We start from the raw sequence: 21,262 nt of genomic DNA, 5'->3' as shown, positions 1-21,262 counted from the left end.
ATCTGAACTTCATGGCTTTATTCTTTAGTTTAAATAAACTCCATTGCTTTAGCTGTGAATTGGGATCGATGGTATTACAAAATGTAACGGTACACAAACTATTTTGATTTCTCAGGTACTACAACTGGACAACAGCTGCTCCACTTCTACTGGCAATGCAAGCATTCCAGAAACCTTTGCCAAAGGTGAGATTGAACATGAAAGCTGGGAAAGCATGAGCTGTGGCGTTTTTCATTTCATGAATTGAAATTAAGGAAGGCAGAGAAAGTGACTGTATTTTACAGAGAGTCTGCACATCAGTAGGAGCCATTCTCACATAACCAGTCACATAGCTTGTGCTGACAACATAAGGCCAAATTCAACCCCAAATTAAGCTGGACTAAGGGCGTGTCCACATGGGAAGTTAGTGCGCAGCAAATTAGGTTGTGAATGTACAGCATCCTAGCTACTTCACACTATGGGGAATTAGTGTATTAAGCTGAAGTGTACAAAGGCACTTCTAATGTGCAGTAAGTGTCCACACAGGGAGTTAGTGCGGACTGGCTAGTGAGCTATAAATTCACACTCTGCCTTGCTAAGCTCTAACTTCCCTGTGTAGATAAACCCTAAATTTGGTCTACACTGTATTTATTTGCTAGCTTATAAAAATTCAAAAAATATCTAGAGGATTATAAAGTCCAAAAGAGGATGACCCTTCTTGATGATTTATCCTCCCTTTCTCCTTTGATTAATATTCACTGGCTTGTAACCATAGGTTATATTTACAGATAACTGTGGACTGTAATTTAATATTTGGTGTCTGTACCTTCTATTATGTCTGCAGAGAGTATACAGTTTCAGTAGAAATAGTGACTAGAGATTTGCGGTTAATGGACAACTATTGCAGAAGTTGTAGCCCTTGCTTTAAAGTGTCAGAAAAGTAGCATGCATTCAAGCAGGGAGATTTGTAACTTTTAAAAGTGCTTGCCACAGTTTAGGGTTCATTGAGAGGACACTGTTGGGAAAAAGATCTATACTTAGATTTGCAATTTTGCTTTGCACACAAATGATGTCTTTGGTTTTGACCCATGTGAGTTCAAATCCCCTTAATGCCACTTTGAGTTTGGAATCTAAACTCATGCAAAGCCTCAAACTGATACTTACTGGGTACCACTACGTTACTCTCGCCTTTCCGTGAGAATCACCTGAATCTGCAAATATGCCTGGTTCTAACATAACACCGTACATCTGCCCACACTCCATGTAAACTGTATGAGTTTGTAATGAAACACAAAACCAGGAGTGTGTTTTTTCATTGAAAACATTTTGCTAAGATCTATGTTTTGTTAGATACATTAGAAGATTCAGGATGAAATCCTGACCCCACTGAAGTTAATTTCACACTTATTTTCCTGGGTTGTCAATAAAAATATAATTCACGAGCACTAAGTTCACTAGGTTTGTTTTTTAAAACCAGTATTTACATTCCAAATGTTGGAAACTTTCTAGAATGAACCAGGCTAATCAAATGAGGCAACAGGTACTGAGCAATACATTAGATTGGAAAGATTTACTTGGGTGAACTATAACCCTGAAAATATTACCATCCTGCTTTCTATTACTGATCTTCCAACTGAACTTACTTCTTTTCATACATATTGGTAGAGCTTTGACTTGTTCCAGCAACAGAACTAAGTCACTGAAGTGTTAAAGGATTTTATATTTTGTCAGAAGAGATTGTATGAAGTGAATGTGAACTTGGAGCTTTTGCAAGGGAATAGTTGATATTGGCCCCCATTCAGCAAAGTACTTAAGCACATGCCTAACTTTAAGCTTCTCAGTAGTGCTGTTGAAGTCAGTGGAACCAGACACGTACTCCAAGTTGGGCGCGTGTGTAAGTATCTTGCTGAATTGGAGCCATTACTCTCAACAATTCAGATTTTGACTCAAGCTGTTCCTCTGCTTTTTTGCATTTCTTTTAAAGATGCCCCAAAGCGTATTTGCTCAGTTTTACCTTTCTGACATTTATCTCACTATCTTTCTTGAATACTGTGTGCAGAGGTGGTCGTCCCATCTGAAAAAAGATATATTGGAATTGGAAAAAGTTCAGAAAAGGGCAACAAAAATAATTAGGGCTATGGAATGGCTTCCATATGAGGAGCGATTAAAAAGACTGGGTCATTTCAGCTTGGAAAAGAGACGACTAAGGGGGGATATGATAGAGGTATATAAAGTCATGACTGGTATGGAGAAAGTAAATAAGGAAGTGTTATTTACTTCTCGTAACACAAGAACTAGGGGTCACCAAATGAAATTAATAGGACGCAGGTTTAAAACAAACAAAAGGAAGTATTTTTTCATGCAACACACAGTCAACCTGTGGAACTCCTTGCCAGAGGATGTTGTGGAGGCCAAGACTATAACAGGGTTCAAAAAAGAACTAGATAAATTCATGGAGGATAGGTCCATCAATGGCTATTAGCCAGGATGGGCAGGGATGGTGTCCCCAACCTCTCTTTGCCAGAGGCTGGGAATGGGCGACAGGGGATGGATCACTTGATGATTACCTGTTCTGTTCATTCCCTTTGGGGCACTTTACCACTGTTGGAAGAAAGGATGCTCGGCTAGATGGAACTTTGGTCTACCCAGTATGGCCATTCTTACGTTCTTATGCATTTTAAATGCAACAGTAAAGGGGAGCCTTTGAAAAACCTAATATAGTTAGAGAGAGAGATGGACACTGTAGCTGAACTCTGCTTCTCATCTTCCTAACCATTAATAGAACTTAGATTTGATTGTGATTTGTCTTACAAGATCCCTTATCACCAACACAATTTTACACTGATCTTTGGAGAGGAGAGGCAAAATCAGGCTTACAATGGAAAGCTCCTTACATGAGGAGAGGCCATCTTATATTTCCATTAAAATGTTCTTCTCCCTGAATAGTCCTATAGACAGGTTGCAAAACACCGCTGACACTCTTGTAGTTTTAGTAGAGAGGCCAAGGGCTCATGGATGTGAAAACTCAATCCTTTCGCCCTTGGAAATGATCACTCCATGTCCTGGATCAGACATGTTGGGTGTTGAGTTATTGAAAGGAAGTATGCACTGTTGCTCTCCACACCGTATCTCTGGATAAATAACTTCAGAGTCTAGTCCTTGTCAATCCAACACATGTCATCACTAAATTAATATAAAAAATAGTAACACCACTTCTCCCCACAAATTAATGATAAATACAAATGTTAGTTTTCTTTTAGCGAGAGTAACCCACCATCTTGCCTTTTAGTTTGTAGCCTTTGTACCTGAGACCTCTTCCAAAAAACTGGTCACCTGTTTTTTTTATATGTTTTGTAACTTACAATTTTCACTAAACAACCTCAAATCAGACTATTATTTACCCATGCTAGACATTATACTAATGCCATTTTATGCTTTCTTTTTCTTTTTTGGTTTGATCTCCTTTTCTTTTTCCTTTAAAAACTCCTCAAGTATTCATGCTTCAGTTACTTCAGTGCAGTTCTGGATGCCATTAGGTTTTGCTTTTATAAAATTTATGGCCCACAGACAGTATGTTTCTTTTTCTTCTGTTTATCCTTGGTTGAAATTGTGTTCATCATTTTCCTTTGTTTGCATGTGTCAGGTTGTCCCTTTCTTTTGTTCCATTATTTATGTTACCATCCATTTATCACAGGCCACTGTGGAATCAATTATGAGGGATAAGATGCCCAAGAAAGGCGGAAGATGGTGGTTTTCATGGCGAGGGAGGAATAGCACTATCAAAGAGGTAAGTTTAAAAAGCAGATGGAGTTAGTTTTGAGGTTTGAATCTCATGTATCTTACATATGCATCCTCCAGAGGTTGTGCTTCTACAGACAGTACAATACCCAGTTTGATTTAGGACACACACAAGAAAGGCATTTAGGGCCTGATCCAAAGCCCATAAGTCAATGGAAAGACTCCTATTGACTTCAGTGGATAAGGCCCTTAGCTAAACATTTGTCTGTTTCACTTCCACATTTGTATTCACTGCATCTACCTTTGGCAGCATAATCTAATAGATTAGTCAGGGACATGGGAACCAAGAACTGCCAACCCATTTTCCAACAATCTCTGGGGATTGGGTGCTTTAATTACATCTTCAAAGCTGTTTATGGACATTTAAGCACTGTGTAAGTGCTATAATAACCACTGTTATAATAAGCCGTTAGCCATATTTAATCTCTAAAACTGCTAATAAAAATCTATCTTCATTTAATTTTTAACAAGTTGAAATATCTGATACTTGAGAGTTTTCTAAGTTTACATAGAATAGTCATTCTTGTGAACTTTAGTTATGGGCTTCATATAATTCGTTTTTCTTGCCATATTTTTCTGCAACTTATTGAATTCTAAGAATGACTGCCTTCTTGGAAGTGTTCCCTTGTAAACTAAGCTGCAACAGCTACAATTAGATAGAAAAGGCTTTAGTTAATGCTGTCCATTTGTTTCATGATAGCCTCGTGTAACTTTCATTATTTGAGATGAAACTGTCAGAGCTAAGTCTCCCCAAGGTAGGCTTGATTAGTAGGTTTTATTAATGGTTAATGGAGTTTCTATGCAGTGAGTGTCTACAGGATTAGTCCCACAATTTCCACCAATTGTTGTCATTTGAAATCAGCTCTCTCTCTGTATCTGCCAAAGAAAACCAAATTTCAGTTTCTACTGTGGTTTATACTTGCGAGTATTCTAGTGCTCTGTGTAAAAAATTTTCCTACAGTAAACCCTTGATTTTTTTTTTTATCATATACATGCATAGAACCAAGTCCTGCTTGCGTTTCTCACATTTATAGTCTTGGTGAAAGCAATAGGAATACCTGCATGAGTGAAGCAAGCAGGATTGGGCCAATAAGATTATTTTCTTTAAATATTTCCTCTCTTTGTCTACTATGGAATTCACAACTTCTCATATCTGTGTTTTAGGAAACCAAGCCAACGCAAGATTTAAGTGGGAATGTGCTTACTACAGAAGAGGAGTCATCACAAATGAGCATTGCAGACAGGTGCGCAAAAAGAGGGCTGTAGCCAAAGTAACTCTGGACCATTTAAAAATGAAAGCAGGATACGTCAAGTCTTTGAATGGCAGAGAGGGGAAGTAACGAAATCTGGTTGAGATTTGTAATCTGTTATGCTATCCTATCTCTATATTTGGTCCCCTTAATATTGGTGAAATTCACCCATGGTAAAATCCACTTCACCTCCATAATGCCTAAGGAGATGAAGTGTGGGAGGATTCTATCCAGGGCAAGGTTGTGGGACTGCAGTACTTTGATGAGCCTTTTCCAAACTTAGTAAGTCTGTAGAACTGGACTTTCTTGTTCTGGCATCTCCATGACTCTTTCTTTCTCTCTCTCTCTCTCTCTCTCTCTCTCTCTCTCTCTCTCTCTCTCTCTCTCTCTCTCTCCCCTTATTTGTTAGCCCTTCTGTTTTCAATCCTAGCCAGATGCAGGAAGTTTAGAAGCACCTACAAATAAGTAATAATCGGGCGGATGATCTTCCAAAGCTTTTTGCACCTCACTGAAGTCAAAATGTCCCAGATCCTTGTAATATCCCTTAATTTATGAAAACGTGCACAGTCGGACATCTCCCTGTTTGCTTCTATATACCTGAGGAGGCTCAGGAGCATATGTCGTTCCTTTCAGACGGATTCTTATACCATCTCTCCCATGAAGGGGACAGGAAACTCCACAGCTCTCTATTACACCTTCCAGGGAGAAGCAGAAGAAGGGGTTTCAAAGTCAGCAGATCCTCCTAATTTAGGCAGCTCTTGTAGTATCCCTTGCTGGTCCCAGAATCTCCACTTAGGGAGGATTCTGCTGGGCCAGCATTAAGTTACCTGCTGAAGTCCCATGGGGATGAAGTAGCAGAGAGTAGCTGTCTCCTGCCTGGTCTCCTTTTTGAACAGCCCAAATCCCATGGAGGTGCAACCGAGTGGCTTACCATGAACACAGCAGTGCCTCCTTCCGTGCTGTCCTCACTCAGATCTGCCAGAGCTGGAGAGAGGGCAGTAAGACTCAGATTCAGTTCTAGCTTACACATGCTAAATTAACTTGAGGCTTTTTGGAGGCTGACGTTGCAATCCAGGAGAACTAGCTGGAATGAGGAGCCACCAGTGCTTAATTTGTGCCAGGGCTTGCCAGGGCAGAGCCCCGGCACCTCTAGGCTTGGCAGTTCACAGCCCCGGCACCTTTGCTGCAGCAGTTATGAATGTAAAAAAAATTGCTTGAGCCCCAGCACCTCTTTCATTACAAATTAAGCACTGGGAGCCACCTTTTGTTTTGGAGACCAGATACTGGCAGGTTAAATGTGTGGCACATAAACTGCTGCCTCAGTAACATACATTATCCCAAATCCACAAGATCCATGAGTGGATCTGAGAGGACACATTCCTCATCAGTGATGTTTGGTTCTGTTGTCCCTTACTTGTTTGTTGAAAGACCCAGCCTTAAAACAGTATTGGAATTTCAATCAGACTTCACTCCTTAATTACTGTTTCATGTCTGAGTTTTAACTGACTTCAGAAACCGATCAGGAAGGATTTGTTGCTGAAAACCATTCTATGGTTAATAGAATATTGAGTAGCAAGCAGTTTTTAGGCCAGATATAGCAACCACAGAGTCAGGCAGGCTATAGCTTTAAATGCTGCCAATCACAACAGGCAGTATTTATGACACCAGGGTCAAGACTTCCCAACAACATGCAGAACCCAGCTGTGATGGAAAAGAATGTGAACGGTGATATATTAAAGATCACACTGGCAGTATGTTAAGACTATTTGAAGCTACCACCTAATATGACAGTTCTGTTTACCATGAAAATTCTTTCTTCTGTGAAAAATTTTCCTTGACAGGTTTTTAAAAACAATTGTGGTAGGAAAAATAGTTTTATAATGATGTATACTTAAACTAATATCCTGCACAGGAACAAAAAGTTGGTGGCATTTCATTTTAACATTTTGAGTAGGGCAATCCTGCCAAAGTTGTCAGTAAAAATATAATCCCATTGACAAAAATTGCTGCTTTCACAAAGAATGTATGGTGCAGGTTATTTTCCATTAGAAAGTTGCATTAGTCATGTTCTGGGTTTATTCTCTAATTGCTGAACTCTTCATAGATTAAATAAATTATTTTCTTTCCTCTTTTATTTCCTTAGAATGAAACTCCTTTGTAGTTGCTCACATTAGCTAACAGATTTTGTACATTGTTTGAGTTTTAAATGAATCAACATGGACTGTAATTTAAGTCTGTTAACTTAAAGTGACAATACTAGCATATAGACAAGTGAATGACTTGAAGAACCCAAATATGAATAATGGAAGACATGCGTGAATGAGAATTCAGTACTTCATTGATATATTTCTAAAGTCATGTTGTAAATAACCTCCCAAGAGACAGTACTTAGAAGCAGAGAATCAATTGACTTATTCAGTGAGTCAGTGGTAATGTATTTTTAATGGATACCCAAATGCATTTGCTGAGAGATGATAGCATCATTTTCTCTGTATGTGATGTTCCAGACTAAAGGATGAATCTTCTTCAAGTGATGAAGACCCGAGAGCTGCAAAACCAAACATTGGGTCATTACAAACAAACTCAAGTCATCTCTCATTATTGTCAGGAATCAGTTACAAAAAGACCCTTCGACTCACTTCTGACCAGCTTGTGAGTTATTTTTACATATTCCTTCTGAAATATCATTTCTAGCACAATGCAGTTATTCAGGCTAGCACAGGGTTAATGAACTCTTAGTATTTGTGCTGGCTACTAGGCCTTATGAAATTTAAAAATATGTCTTAATGTTTGAAGGAAAAATCATGTTTAATGGAAAAGGTGTTGTATTGACAAATCAGGAGACTGAGGTCTTCCAAAATGGCAGCCTACAGTTAAACTGTGAAGTCTGCATTAAAACACCTAAGTAAGGAACCTGGTTTTCGAAAGTGCTTAGCACCCAACAGTTTCCATTGCACCTTTCAGGAGTCTGTGTATGTTATGTGTCATGGATGAAATTCTGTACTGTGCCTCTAGGAGGCGTGGCACAGAACTGGCAGCCCAGGTGTGGATGTGAGTGGTTTTGAGGGACCTTTGTACTCTCCCTATCTGGGCTGCCTTTGGGGCTGGAGAGGCCCTGGGAATAATTTAGACAGTGCTGGGGGACTGTCTAAGTTAGGGCAGCCTCCCTGAACTGCTTGATGGCCTGCAGTGCTGCCAGGAATCACCACAGTGATGTGTGCTATGATCCTTTCCCCGATACGTCCAACTGACACCACTCCTGTCCCCAGCATACCCCCTACGCCAAGTTTTGAAGGGAGTCCTCAGAGGACAGCCTTATGGCTGTCGTGCACAAGAAGAGTCCTCCACCAGCTGGAAAGGAAGTGTTTAAGGCTTCTTTATGCTGCTCCAGCTCTTTTACCTGGCTTAAAGGGGCCAGGCGCTGTGTGTGTGTGTGTATATTTCTCTTCTCTCTCTCCCCCTCACACACGCGCGCACACACACAAGATAGCAGCTTCTAAAAGAGCTGTTTATGAATTTTGTGTGACCAGGACCATATTAATTTCAATTCCTCTGCACAGAGGTGTTGTGATTAATGCTGATAAATAAAGCTGTTGCTGTTCAAGCCCAGGGCATTAATATTTGATTTGGAAAATTTGGCTATTTAGGAAAATGCATTTTCTCACATCCACACACGCAGCTAATTAATTTTCAGAAGTAAACACACTTGTGGAATACAACATTAGGCAGCCCACCACTCCCAGGTGGCTAAATCAGAGAATGTTCCCTGTAGTTGGCAACAGGTCTAGAATTTGCCTTAAGAAACAGATATGGTTTATTGGTCGTATTCTGTAACAAACTGAGAGCAGGGATATTCAAAGCCAGCGGGGCTTATTTTTCAGACGCAGTAGTTTTGGAGGGGCTTGAAGCCAAATCTGTTTTTTGCTGCCATGAACACTTCAGGCCATACCGTGCCACTGATTGCAAAGCAGAACTCCTTATTGCGTTTAATTCAGCTTATGAATCAAGGGCACAGCATGGCCCTTGCAGCCAAACTCTGCTTCCATTATTCAGTAGATAGTCCCATGACAGGAAGGGGATTAACACATGCCTAAGGAAATTATCATCCTTCCATTTGTGTTTATACTATTCTGCCCATTTCACCTGCACAGTTTGATCTTGCTAATAATGTTTCACAGAAAAGTCTAAAGCTCAAGAATGGCCCTAATGATGTGATCTTTAGTGTTACGACACAATATCAAGGCACGTGCCGCTGTGAAGGCACCATCTACTTATGGAATTGGGATGACAAGGTTATTATTTCTGACATCGATGGAACTATCACAAGGTAAGCTGACAAATGGGGCAAGATTTTACCTATGCGGTAATATCTCCTTCAGGCTCAAAAAATCGTTATTGACGTAGGGTTGGGGGAAGGGACCATCGTGTTCAGGCTTTGAATTTTCATGTTTAACCTGCTTTTGCAATGAAGCAAGAAATGTGGGGGGCTGCTATTACATTGACTGGATTGTTAAAGGCTGGTATGTGCCATACTGTTGATCTGTTTGTTACTTACAGGCTTTTCTGTGGTGCTTATCACAGTAGTATCTGTGCACCTCTCACACATTAATGAGTTCATTGTCGCGTCACATCTGTGAGGCACGCTGGAGTGATGTTCATTCTGGTTTTAGCGATATGACAAATTCCAGAGCTAATCCAGTGGGACAAGGCAGTGTGATGTAGTGGACAGGACACCAGAATAGGAGTCAGGGGATCTGGGGTCTATATCTGCCACTGAGCTGATTGAGTATTAACTATGTCACTTCACTGTTTTGTGCCCCTGTTTCCCATCCCATCGCCATGGTACACCCCGTCTTTTCTCTTTGGATTGTGAGCTTGTCAAGACAGGGACTGTCTGATTGTATCTGTGCAATCCCTTTCACAGTGGAGCCCTCTGTCTTGGTTGGGGCTTCTGTATGCTACATAGCATAAGCAGTAATACTAAATTAATTACACTTACAATGGGGAATGCCACTGGAACCTGTAAAGCTATTTCCCCATTTTATAGATGGTGAACTTGGGCCCAGAGGCACAGATCCTCAAGGGAATGTAGGTGCCTAATTCCCAGTGAAATCAATGGGCGCTAGATGCCTTTGACGGTCTGGGCCAGAGGGATTAAGCTATTAGCCAAGGTCACACAGAAGATCTGTGCCATATCTTGAACTGAAACCCTGATCTCTTGAATCTCAGGCTAGTGCATTAGCCAAAAGACTATCAGCCCACTCTGCTAGCCAAATAAATGCTTAGGAGGGCATGTATCAGTGCCACCCTTTCCTTAGAAAAACATTTAAAGTTGCTTCTGCCTGTTCTTTGGAAGTTATTTCTTGCAGTGCATTTTCTCTGTTTTTCCCCATCTTTATTCAGGTCGGATACTTTAGGCCATATTTTGCCCACTCTTGGCAAGGATTGGACGCACCAAGGGATTGCAAAGTTGTACCATAAAGTGAGCCAGTAAGTATTCAGCAAATCTCTTTGTGTTAATTTCGCTCAATTTAAATGCAAAACCAGATGCCTGTTCACAGCTCCAGGTGTCCTAGCAACTGTTTACAAGAATGGTGAATATAAGAAATGGGTAAATTACACTCACAACAGGAAATTGGACAGGATAAGTAGGATCAGGCTAAATGGTGAAGGACTTTAAAAGTGAGGACAAGAAGCTTGTGCTTCATGCAGTGATGAAGGGAGAACTTGTAGAGGGATGCAAAGAGCTGATAGGGGAGGGAAGGTTGATGGCATCGGTGTCAGAGAGAAGATTATGGTAGTCAAAATGCAAGATAAGGGCCTTGACAAGAACTTGGCAGCCTTCAAAGACAAAAGGCTGGAACTTTGAGATGTTCTCCTGTAAGAAGTGACAAGATTTAGACAGCCTGGATGTGTGCATCAAGGGAGAATGAAAGATGACACCAAGCCTTAGGGACTGAGAGGATAGTGGCCTTTGTCCATGGTGATAAAGAAAACAGAGAATGGGGATAAGGACTTGGTGGGGAAAGATTAGGAATGTCACATAGAGCTTAAATTTGTGCTGGACAACAAGAAGGATGCTTTGATGTAGGATTGGATGGAAGGAGATATTTCATCATATGCTAACATTCACACACATGTTGACTTACCCTTGTTTTTGTAAAAAATAAGTTTGACTTGATTGTTTCCCATTTACTAGTGGCGGCATTTTTGTTATGTGCATTGCTATGTTTCTTCATTATTCATAATTATTATTATATACATGTTCAGATGACCCTTAAATGTGTGAAGATCCTCAGATTCAAGGCACAATTGTCCATCTGATTGATTTGATTTGTTCCGTGGGCAGGGGTTGTATTCAACTTTATTAGTTTTGTTTTCCATGGGTGATGTATTCTAAATTATGGATGATGTAATCTAAAATATGACAGAGACACTGGGCCTGACTCTTCCTTTAAATAGGTATAAATGACTATACAAGGTCACTTAGAGAGAGAGTGCGGGTGAGGCAATACCTTTCATTGGACAATCTTGGTGAGAGAGAGAAGCTTTCGAGCCACACAGAGGAAGATCAATACAATCTGAAAGCTCACATAGCAGAAGGTGTTTTGTTCCATGAATAAACTCTTACTTGTATTCGAAAATAATTGTTTTTGAAGCGAAATGTTTTTTTTTAATTTTAGAAATTAGCATTGTTAAGTCTACCACTGGAGGCAGCTATTACGGCTTTAATGGCCATAAATTTGGGTTTTCCTGTTAAATTACTAAATTAATGATACAGCATCTAGATATCACAGACTGGTCCTATATAAATGTCAAAGGGTGAAATTTAATGCCCTTACTCACATTTAATAGTACTTTACTTCATGGACAGTCCTATTACTGGGCTTGTGGAGTAACGTGCTATTAAACCAGACTAAGGGTATCAGAATCTGGCCCTACGATCACTAGAACCTGCTAAAATGATATCTCGAAAATAGTAGTCTGTGAATATCCTGTGACTTCTGATAAAACCTCTATTTCAGTACCAAACCTGAAATTATCTCCAAACTCAGACATGTTTGAAGGAGTTCAGGCATACAAAACCAACCCTTTGCTATCACAAAGCCCCACAGGTGGGTTACATTTAAAGTAAGGTTGATCCAACATTGTTGCTGGATGCATAATATCCCTTCTTAAGAGGACTCATTTCAGTAAATGATGAGGGATGTGATGCAAATACACACAGCCAGATTTTACATGGGGGCCATACAAATCTCTGATATAGATTCTACTCTACTGGTATAAATCAGTGAATTTTTTGGAGCTATGCAGATTTTTGCTGTCTGGCTTGTAATGTTTTTACTCCTTAGTAATAATTTCTGAGTTCTTGTGGGGTAAAGAGGTTAAAGATCTGAATCTCTAATAGTCATGGCTTATGTCCTAATAAAATATCACAATTGTGAAAATGTCCACTTTATTATTAAAGTAATTTCTTCCTGGTTTGTTTGTGTAATAGAAACGGGTACAAATTTCTGTATTGCTCGGCACGTGCTATAGGAATGGCAGACATGACCAGAGGATATTTGCACTGGGTCAACGAACGAGGAACAGTGCTACCTCAAGGACCTGTGTTGTTAAGTCCAAGCAGCTTGTTCTCAGCCTTTCACAGGTATCATTAGGTAGTAGCTTGTACCCAATACAAAATTCACCTCTTATGTGACCACTTTAAATTATTCTCAGAGTTTCCCTGACAGCATTCCATATGTGTGCTCCTGGGCTGGGGTCTGCTATGGGGAATGGTGCAGGGCCAGCTACACCAACTCTGCACCGTGCAGGATTCTCTCTCTTCCATGGGAATTCCCTTGGGGACAACTCTGTCACCTGTTTGGTCCCATTTTGGCAAGAGAGGCAGTTGTGAAAGGGCTGCAGCCCAGAGATGAACTGGCTCCTCTATTCATTATTCTGTAATGAAGCACTAAAGAGAATTAGAAGATGCCTTTGTCTTTACTTACCTTTAATTGTCAATGACTGATGACCTCATCAGTAGAAGCAGCTTAATTGAAGGTAGTCCTTTGGATCTGGTGCATGGTGAAATTTAAATCCCAGAGAGAGCATACAGAAGCTATACAAAGGGAAGGCCATTATAATCTATTGACCCATTCTGCAGTTTTCAGTAAGGCAGTTTATATCATTACATTACATTTACCATACATCTTTATTTAGAAACTGCTGTCTATAATTCATTACCCTTGTTTAGTAGCTACATCTTTACCACACAGTTTTTAATAAAAGCTCCCTTTAGGAGGCTTGTTTTTACTTTGAACTTTATCTGTGCAAACATTTACATTTAATAGGAGCCCTGGCTTCTAAATGAAGTTGCATGGAGGTTTTCGATGCTAGAATCTGATTAGATGAAATGTATTACATAAAATAAAACAGTGGATGTACTTATGAAATACCTCCTTTTTTATTTTAGGGAAGTGATAGAAAAGAAGCCAGAAAAATTTAAAGTTCAGTGTCTGACAGACATCAAACATTTGTTTCATCCGAACACAGAACCCTTTTATGCTGCCTTTGGAAACAGACCAGCCGTAAGTAATAGTTGTGATTATTTTTGACTATGAAGTGCAAAAGTGCTGTTGTTGTTATTCAGTATTTCTTTTGTGATAATTCCTCAAGACTTCAAATAGGAATTAAGGCCACATTTTATTAGGCCCTGTAAAAACGAATAATGTAAAGTCAGTCTCTCCCTCATCGATTTCACAGTTTAGGATGTCAAGTATCAGAGGGGTAGCCGTGTTAGTCTGAATCTGTAAAAAGCAACAGAGGGTCCTGTGGCACCTTTAAGACTAACAGAAGTATTGGGAGCATAAGCTTTCGTGGGTAAGAACCTCACTTCTTCAGATGCAAGTAATGGAAATCTCTAGAGGCAGGTATAAATCAGTATGGAGATAACGAGGTTAGTTCAATCAGGGAGGATGAGGTGCTCTGCTAGCAGTTGAGGTGTGAACACCAAGGGAGGAGAAACTGCTTCTGTAGTTGGATAGCCATTCACAGTCTTTGTTTAATCCTGATCTGATGGTGTCAAATTTGTAAATAAACTGGAGCGCAGCAGTTTCTCTTTGGAGTCTGGTCCTGAAGTTTTTTTGCTGTAAGATGGCTACCTTTACATCTGCTATTGTGTGGCCAGGGAGGTTGAAGTGTTCTCCTACAGGTTTTTGTATATTGCCATTCTTGATATCTGACTTGTGTCCATTTATCCTCTTGCGTAGTGACTGTCCAGTTTGGCCAATGTACATAGCAGAGGGGCATTGCTGGCATATGATGGCATATATAACATTGGTGGACGTGCAGGTGAATGAGCCGGTGATGTTGTAGCTGATCTGGTTAGGTCCTGTGATGGTGTTGCTGGTGTAGATATGTGGGCAGAGTTGGCATCGAGGTTTGTTGCACGGGTTGGTTCCTGAGTTAGAGTTGTTATGGTGCGGTGCGTGGTTGTTATGGTGCGCAGCAGGACTTAGACTCCAAAGTTACTTAGCCACTTTTGAAAATTGTACCCCTCTGTCTGTTTAATCTCCTCTAATGGTATGATAACTTGGGGCTTGTCTACACAGTGCGTTAGCGCGCACCAGTGGGGAGTAAATTCTAATCTGCACTAGTGTGTAGCATGCTAACTGGCCCATCTGGATCTTGCTGCCATACACTAAAAGTTCCCTAGTGCACATTAACGGAACCCATGTTACAAACAGCACTATGTTAATATGCACTAGGGAACTTTTAGTACATGCCAGCAGGGTCCACATGGGCCACTAAATGTGTGACATGCTGGTGTGGACAAGAATTTAAACTTCTCTGGTGCACACTAATGCACCATGTAGACAAGCCCTTAGTTCCTATGGATTTTGTTAGGCTTAGTTAATGCTAGTAACGCGCTATGAGAGCTTCAGATGCAGGATAACACATGTATATTCTGTGCCAATACTTTGCACTTCAGTATTCTGTATATATTCTTCTGTGCTATATATTTTATATCTATATTCTATACATTCTATAAAGAATAAAATGTATTGTGCAAAGGCAGAAGTATGGTTTAATTTTTTTAAGTTAAGTTTTTTCTTTCTTTGCCAGGATGTTTATTCCTACAAGCAAGTGGGAGTCTCTTTAAACAGAATATTCACAGTTAATCCCAAAGGAGAACTTATACAAGAACATGCAAAAACCAACATCTCATCGTAAGTAATAATTTGTCCTGAATACTTCATGGGCCAAATTCATCACCCAGTTGATGACGAGAGTTACACCAAGGATTTATTTGGCTCTGTTTTAGCAAAGGTTTCCTCTAACTGTTTAAAATGGAAATATATGGATTGATATAACATTTGATTACTTTGATACCAAGTTTCCACTTGCCATTATTTGAACTAACAAGAAAGATACGCACTGAGCCAGCAATTTAAAAAAAAGGTTTATTTTATTCACTTACAGGGATGCTGTCCACTTCTAATGCAATCAGTTTAAAAAATAAGTTAAATGTAGTTTCCCTCCACCATTTTTTGTGATCTTTAAATAATTCCTTCTTTAAACTTTCAGGGTTTCTATGTGAAAGACTTAGGCAAACAAAAGCTGAAACTAACTATATAGTGGGCACTGCTAAAAGTGGCTATACACAAATCCCTGTCCAATGGAAGTTAATGGGAATTTTCCAGATTTTAACAGTCTGAAAGCTTGATTTTGGAAGCACTTGCACGCACTACACGTCCCATTACAGTCAACAGAACTACTCACATGAGCAGGATTCTACAATCAGGCCCTGAAAAAATATAAATAACTATTTTTCTCTTTCAGTTATAGGACCCTAAGGGTAAACTGGTAACAATAGTGGATAGGAAAAAATCAGACAAATGTAGATTTAAATTTGTTTGTCCCTTTAATTCTCTTAGCGTCTATGAGCCAGAATGTGAACCTTGTATTCGTACTGGTGGACAGTTATTCACAAGAGCATTCCCATTGACTCAGTAACACTACTTGTGTGAGTAACTGCTCACTAGTGTGAGTGAGGGTTAGTACTCCTATATACCTGAGAGAATGGTTTGCAGCATGTACAGAATCCATCTACACAGAATGGTTTGCAGCAGGTAACAAAGACATTTAAAAAAATCATTTTATAGAGTCACAGGTAGAGGGGGAAATAAAAGAAATAGTGTGTATAGTTATCATGCTACAGTCACTGCTTGTGAGCAGTCCTGGAACAGTAGAGGGATTGTTACAACGTGATGGTACGATAAATGTCAGGACGATGCAGTGAGACAGCCAGGTGGAAAGAATATAGGTTGAGGTACTGAAACCTCATAAACATTTTAGTCCAAATATTCAACAGTGACTAATGATTTTGGGTGCCTGCAGTCCTGGGTTTCTCCACTTGAGACACCTGAAAGGTGCCAGACTGTCAGAGAGTGAGTACTCAGCTCTTTTGAAAAAATGAAGCCTCTTTAGGATGTCTCAAGTTGGGGACCCAGAAAAGAAGAAACCCCAAATTACAGTCACTTTTGAAAATCTGGGCCTTAATGGTTGTTTTTTTAATAAATAATTCTTCTATGTGGGCTTCACCGCCTAACCATTTCCAAAATGAACGGTGGTAAACTCTGCTTTCCAACACATAACCCTTTGAACATCACTGCTCAAAATGAATGCCGAAGAAGGGGTGGAAGCCGGCTGGTTGGACTGATCATTTCATGCAGATGAGCTTTAAATTGTATTGGTAATGTGCAATAGGGTGCCTAGAGCCTTGGCTGGGCATCTTTATTTTTAAATCAAAATAAATAAAGAATCTGAGATGATTTAAACAGTATTTTTCCCCCCCAGTTACGTCAGACTCTGTGAGGTGGTTGATCACCTGTTTCCTTTGCTGAAAAGAAGCCATTCTTCAGACTTCCCTTGTTCTGATACCTACAGTCAGTTCACATACTGGAGGGAACCACTACCACCTTTCGAAAACCAGGATATTCATCCGTCCTCATCTTAAATGCATCTACAGCCTCTTGTTCTAAGGACTGGTTATCTTATATTTAAAAGACACAGCTTGGTTTTTGCCTTGAATAGATCAGCTGGAATCTGTGCTATGGTGAGCATTGTATTCATTTGTTAAAAGCAAATTTGGAGCTGTGTTTCCATGCTTAAAGTCACATTTCCAGTGACTAGGAATGGGAGTGGTGCTTCCAACTTCTCAGCCAACATGCTCAAAATGTGCAACGGTCTTTTTTTAAAAAGATAAATTACAAGTGCAATGATACTGGTTTTCAGTTAAAAATACTATAAGGTTTAGTTAAAAAAACCCACCAGTGGTTCTCAACCTTTTCCTCACCATGTGTGCCATGAACCATCTTCCCATCTAGCCAGAACCCCCTTCCATTTAGCAGGATGGGAAGGGCAGGGTTTCAACACCCTGACACCAGTTTGTATGTCAAATTGCGACCTCTGTAAAATCAAAAATCCCTCATTTAAAAGAACAGACAGTAATCCCCTCCCAAATAAGCATAGGATTGCATAAGAGTTATTGGGCCAAAACTTTAGCTGGTTTAAATTGGCTTTTTTTTTCTGGGAAATAAATAATGCACACTGTAAATAGAAAGTAAGGGAAATACAATATTTTTATCTGATTCTGTCATCCCTACTCACCTTGAGCAGTACCTTACTCCAAAAGCAGTCCATTTGGATTAAGGTACAGTGTAAGTCTACAAGTGGAAGAATTCGACTCATTGGGTGAAATCCTGGCCCTGTTGAAGTAAATGGCAAAACTCCTGTTGTCATCAGTAAGGTCAAGATTTTACCCATTGATTGCACAGAGTTACACTTTGCTGGAGCTGACAGCTTCAAGGGATTTGTCAGAACTGAAAAGTATTTTGTGAAGCATTTTCTATGGCTAAAATGTGAACTTGCTGCTGGTTAAGGATGCATCTCATGATTTCACCTTGCAGCATTTTTTCAGTTGTGTGTGCTTTGCAGTACATCTGGCCATCTTTGGCATCAATGACATCTTCCTTTTCACTTTCAGTTCTATACCTGAAAACTTCTTTTCTCATTTGCACAGACACTGGTTGTAGGTACTGCTCTGTTATGCTACTTACTTTTCAATGCCTTAAATCTTAACTGTGTGCATTGGAGTCAATATTGCAGATCATTTGAGAACATTTTTCAAATAATGTACTGCAGTACTTTGCTTTAAATTGTAACTTCAACTGCCATACACCAAATGATCAAAACATTTGTGCTTGGAGATAAATAGTAAACTGATTATCTTTTTTATTTTTAAAGATATTTGGCTGGGGGGTATGTCCAAAGCATAATTTTTTTCTGAAAATGGCATCATGGGATTCTATGTTTAGTGTATTTCAGTTTCTCCCATATCAAATTTGCTCAGTTAAAAGGAAAGGATAGACCCTGTTCCTGATTTAACTCAATGGAAGTTTGGCCACTGGCAGTGGGAAATAGATTGGTGCCCCAAAATATGGATTTTCTAACTGCTGGCCCTGCATACTCACTCATTTTGGATGTTAAAGTCAAGGGGCCAATTCACATTGCCCTGCATCTTGAGTAATCATTTACACAAGTGCCCAAAGTCTTTCCTTCTTGTGCAGCATCACTGGATCTCTGACCCAGGAGAAGAATATTACAGGTGCATGTCAGGTACATGTATGCTGTAGTTAAGTCAGAATGAGTGCACAAGGAGGAAAAACACATTTTGACTTTCAGTTCTTAGGTCAAGTGTGCAGGGCTGGCAGTTTAAAACACAATAAAAAAGATATTTGTTTTTAAACTGAACAAATTTGGTATTGAGTTCCTGAGACACCATCAATGTGGGCCTCAGGGTGCCAATTTAAGAGAATCACGTCTCTAAGTACAACCACACTTTAATTTATATTATGTGACTCTTGGCTGTATAGGCCAGGGATTAGGAGTAGTGATATGATTTTATCTCTGTATAAAGCCTCAATGAGACCAATGCTACAATATCTCATATAGGTTTTGATGACCAAATTTTAAAAAGATGTTGAAAAATTGGAGAGGGTTCAGAAAAGAGTTACAAAAATGATTCGGGGTCTGGAGAAAATGCCTGAGAGTGAGAGATTTAGAGCTTAGTCTGTTTAGTTTAGCAAAAAGAAGATTGAGAGGTAATTTAATTGCAGCATATGAGTACACCTCTACCCCGATATAACGCTGTCCTCGGGAGCCAAAAAATCTTACCGCGTTATAGGTGAAACCGCGTAATATCGAACTTGCTTTGATCCGCCGGAGTGCGCAGCCCTGCCCCCCCGGAGCGCTGCGTTACCGCGTTATATCCGAATTTGTATCTGAATTCGTGTTATATCGGGTCACGTTATATCGGGGTAGAGGTATACCATCAGGAGGAGAAAATGCTGGATATTAAAGGGGTCTTTAATCTAGCAGAGAAAGGAAAACAGGAACCAACAGCAGGAAACTGAAGCCAGACAAATTCAAATTGGAAATAAGGCACAATTTCTTAACAGTGGGGTGTGCTTCTTCATCTCTTGATATCTTGAAATCAAAGCTGGATACCTTTCTGAAAGATATGTTTTAGCCAAATACAAGTTATTAGGTTCAATACAGGGGTGTAAAATTTAATAGCCTGTGATATACAGGAAGTCAGGGTGGATGATCTAATGACCCCTGCTGGCCTTAAGCTGTATGAAACTATGAAATATTCGTTGTAGATATTATTTATTACCTCCTGTCATTAACTGTTGAATTACTGGATGAACATATTAGCCGTAGCCTGTCCGTATTTATTTTGCTAATGGCCTGTTGTAGTGATATAAAAAATTCCCAGCCTCTAGATAAGATGCACTCAGTTCAGTTACCGTCCTGCAGTACTTAGGGCCTGACTTTCAGAGCTGAGCAACTGGAGCTCCCATTGATCTGAGCCAGAGCGAAACACATCTGAAAGGCAGGTCCATAGCGTTTATTTGCTGATGTGCCAATCAGTAGTGAATCCAGTTTTAATCACCTTTTAGTATTGGAAACAAAATGGCAGTGTAGATGAGTAGCTGATTTAAACCATTTCAGTTTGAAGACCCTACTACACTATGGGACACTGTGCTCTGTCAAAGTTTGACTGTAGCTGTATAAACACACAAAGGTATATTTCACTCTTAGCTAATATTTATTAAGTTGGCTCATGGGGAGAACAGTTTGGAAAATCAAAAGCTTGTTCTGTTAGCAACAAAAAATTTTGCTTCATTTTAAAATATTTTTTTAAGTACACTATATTTTGCTTTGACGGTCAGGCAGTTGTATGCATACATCTTTAAATTGGATTATTCATTCATAAAGAACAAAGTAGAATGGTTAAAGGAATTCTTACTCTTTCCGTGAAAGAAAAATGTTGCCTGCTTTCAGTTTAATGGTGGTTTCTGTTACAGAAAGAATATTTTTTGCTAACATAGTGCAAATACAGACACCCAAACCACAATGTGCTCTATTGCTACAATAGACATATTATAAACTAGACTATGCAGTGGTGACTATTGTTTATTTTCATGAATCTGATGATTATCCCACTCAACATGGGTGGTAATAGGAGGGGGAGGATAATATATGCATCTCATCAGTTATATTGAAGCTAAAATTTATTGACAACTTTTGGGATTGTGGGAATTTTTTATTTTATTTTTTGGTTTGGCTCATCATTTCTGTTTCTATTTATATATAGGATTTGCTCTGTCTAGTGCACTGATGGAAATCATTGTAACACCTCATTTTGATGCGCTGAATGCAAAGACATTAAAGATATATTGTAATAAATGCAAAGAGCTGAACAATAATTTTCTGCCATTTCAATTCTGCGACATCTTAAAAATAGTCAGCTTTGGCCTTGTATCTTCTGGCCAACTTGAAAGAATATTGTGTTGTGATAATTGTGTCCATTAGTAATGGCTTGTCTTTTATCAGGGTTACCCAGTGTTACGTCCAGCATTTGTAGTATTCACCCTGTGGCATCACAGAGAGCCCCGTGAGCCAAAGCTTATGGAAGATGCCATTGAAGGTGGCCTGGACAGAGTGCCTCTGTTCTCCCACTATTCCTGGCTGTCAAAAAGCACTTTAGTGCCTGGAGCAGCCAGGCAGAAATTAGAGCAACCCTGATGCTAACTTACTGCAGGGACCAAAAAGGCCTACACGGCTTGGCCCAAAATTCGAGAGCTGCAAAGGCCTAACGCCAGCTTTTTGCTCCTTTGGCC

General features: G+C 39.7%; 1 protein-coding gene across 18 annotated transcripts in view; it reads left to right on the top strand.

The window, feature by feature from the left end:
- Positions 1 to 20,828, top strand: part of LPIN1 (lipin 1) — a 118,626-nt gene extending 97,798 nt beyond the window's left edge. For 10 of the 18 annotated variants that reach the window (XM_065587691.1, XM_065587693.1, XM_005293096.5 and 7 more), the window contains 10 exons: positions 116 to 185; positions 3,674 to 3,766; positions 4,942 to 5,021; positions 7,535 to 7,679; positions 9,206 to 9,354; positions 10,431 to 10,517; positions 12,526 to 12,678; positions 13,486 to 13,600; positions 15,138 to 15,241; positions 16,872 to 20,828. In XM_065587691.1, the coding sequence (XP_065443763.1) occupies positions 116 to 185; positions 3,674 to 3,766; positions 4,942 to 5,021; positions 7,535 to 7,679; positions 9,206 to 9,354; positions 10,431 to 10,517; positions 12,526 to 12,678; positions 13,486 to 13,600; positions 15,138 to 15,241; positions 16,872 to 17,031 (1,156 nt within the window). In that variant the 3' untranslated portion in view covers positions 17,032 to 20,828. The remainder of the gene's footprint in view (positions 1 to 115; positions 186 to 3,673; positions 3,767 to 4,941; positions 5,022 to 7,534; positions 7,680 to 9,205; positions 9,355 to 10,430; positions 10,518 to 12,525; positions 12,679 to 13,485; positions 13,601 to 15,137; positions 15,242 to 16,871) is intronic. The other 8 variants (XR_010599421.1, XR_010599426.1, XR_010599423.1 and 5 more) reach the window with 1 other exon arrangement.
- Positions 20,829 to 21,262: the final 434 nt, after the last annotated feature.

Source organism: Chrysemys picta, chromosome 3 (assembly GCF_011386835.1).
Source record: "Chrysemys picta bellii isolate R12L10 chromosome 3, ASM1138683v2, whole genome shotgun sequence".
NCBI lineage: Eukaryota > Metazoa > Chordata > Testudines > Emydidae > Chrysemys > Chrysemys picta.
The sequence above is the reverse complement of the archived record's forward strand: the minus strand, read 5'-3'. Positions and strand labels throughout refer to the sequence as shown.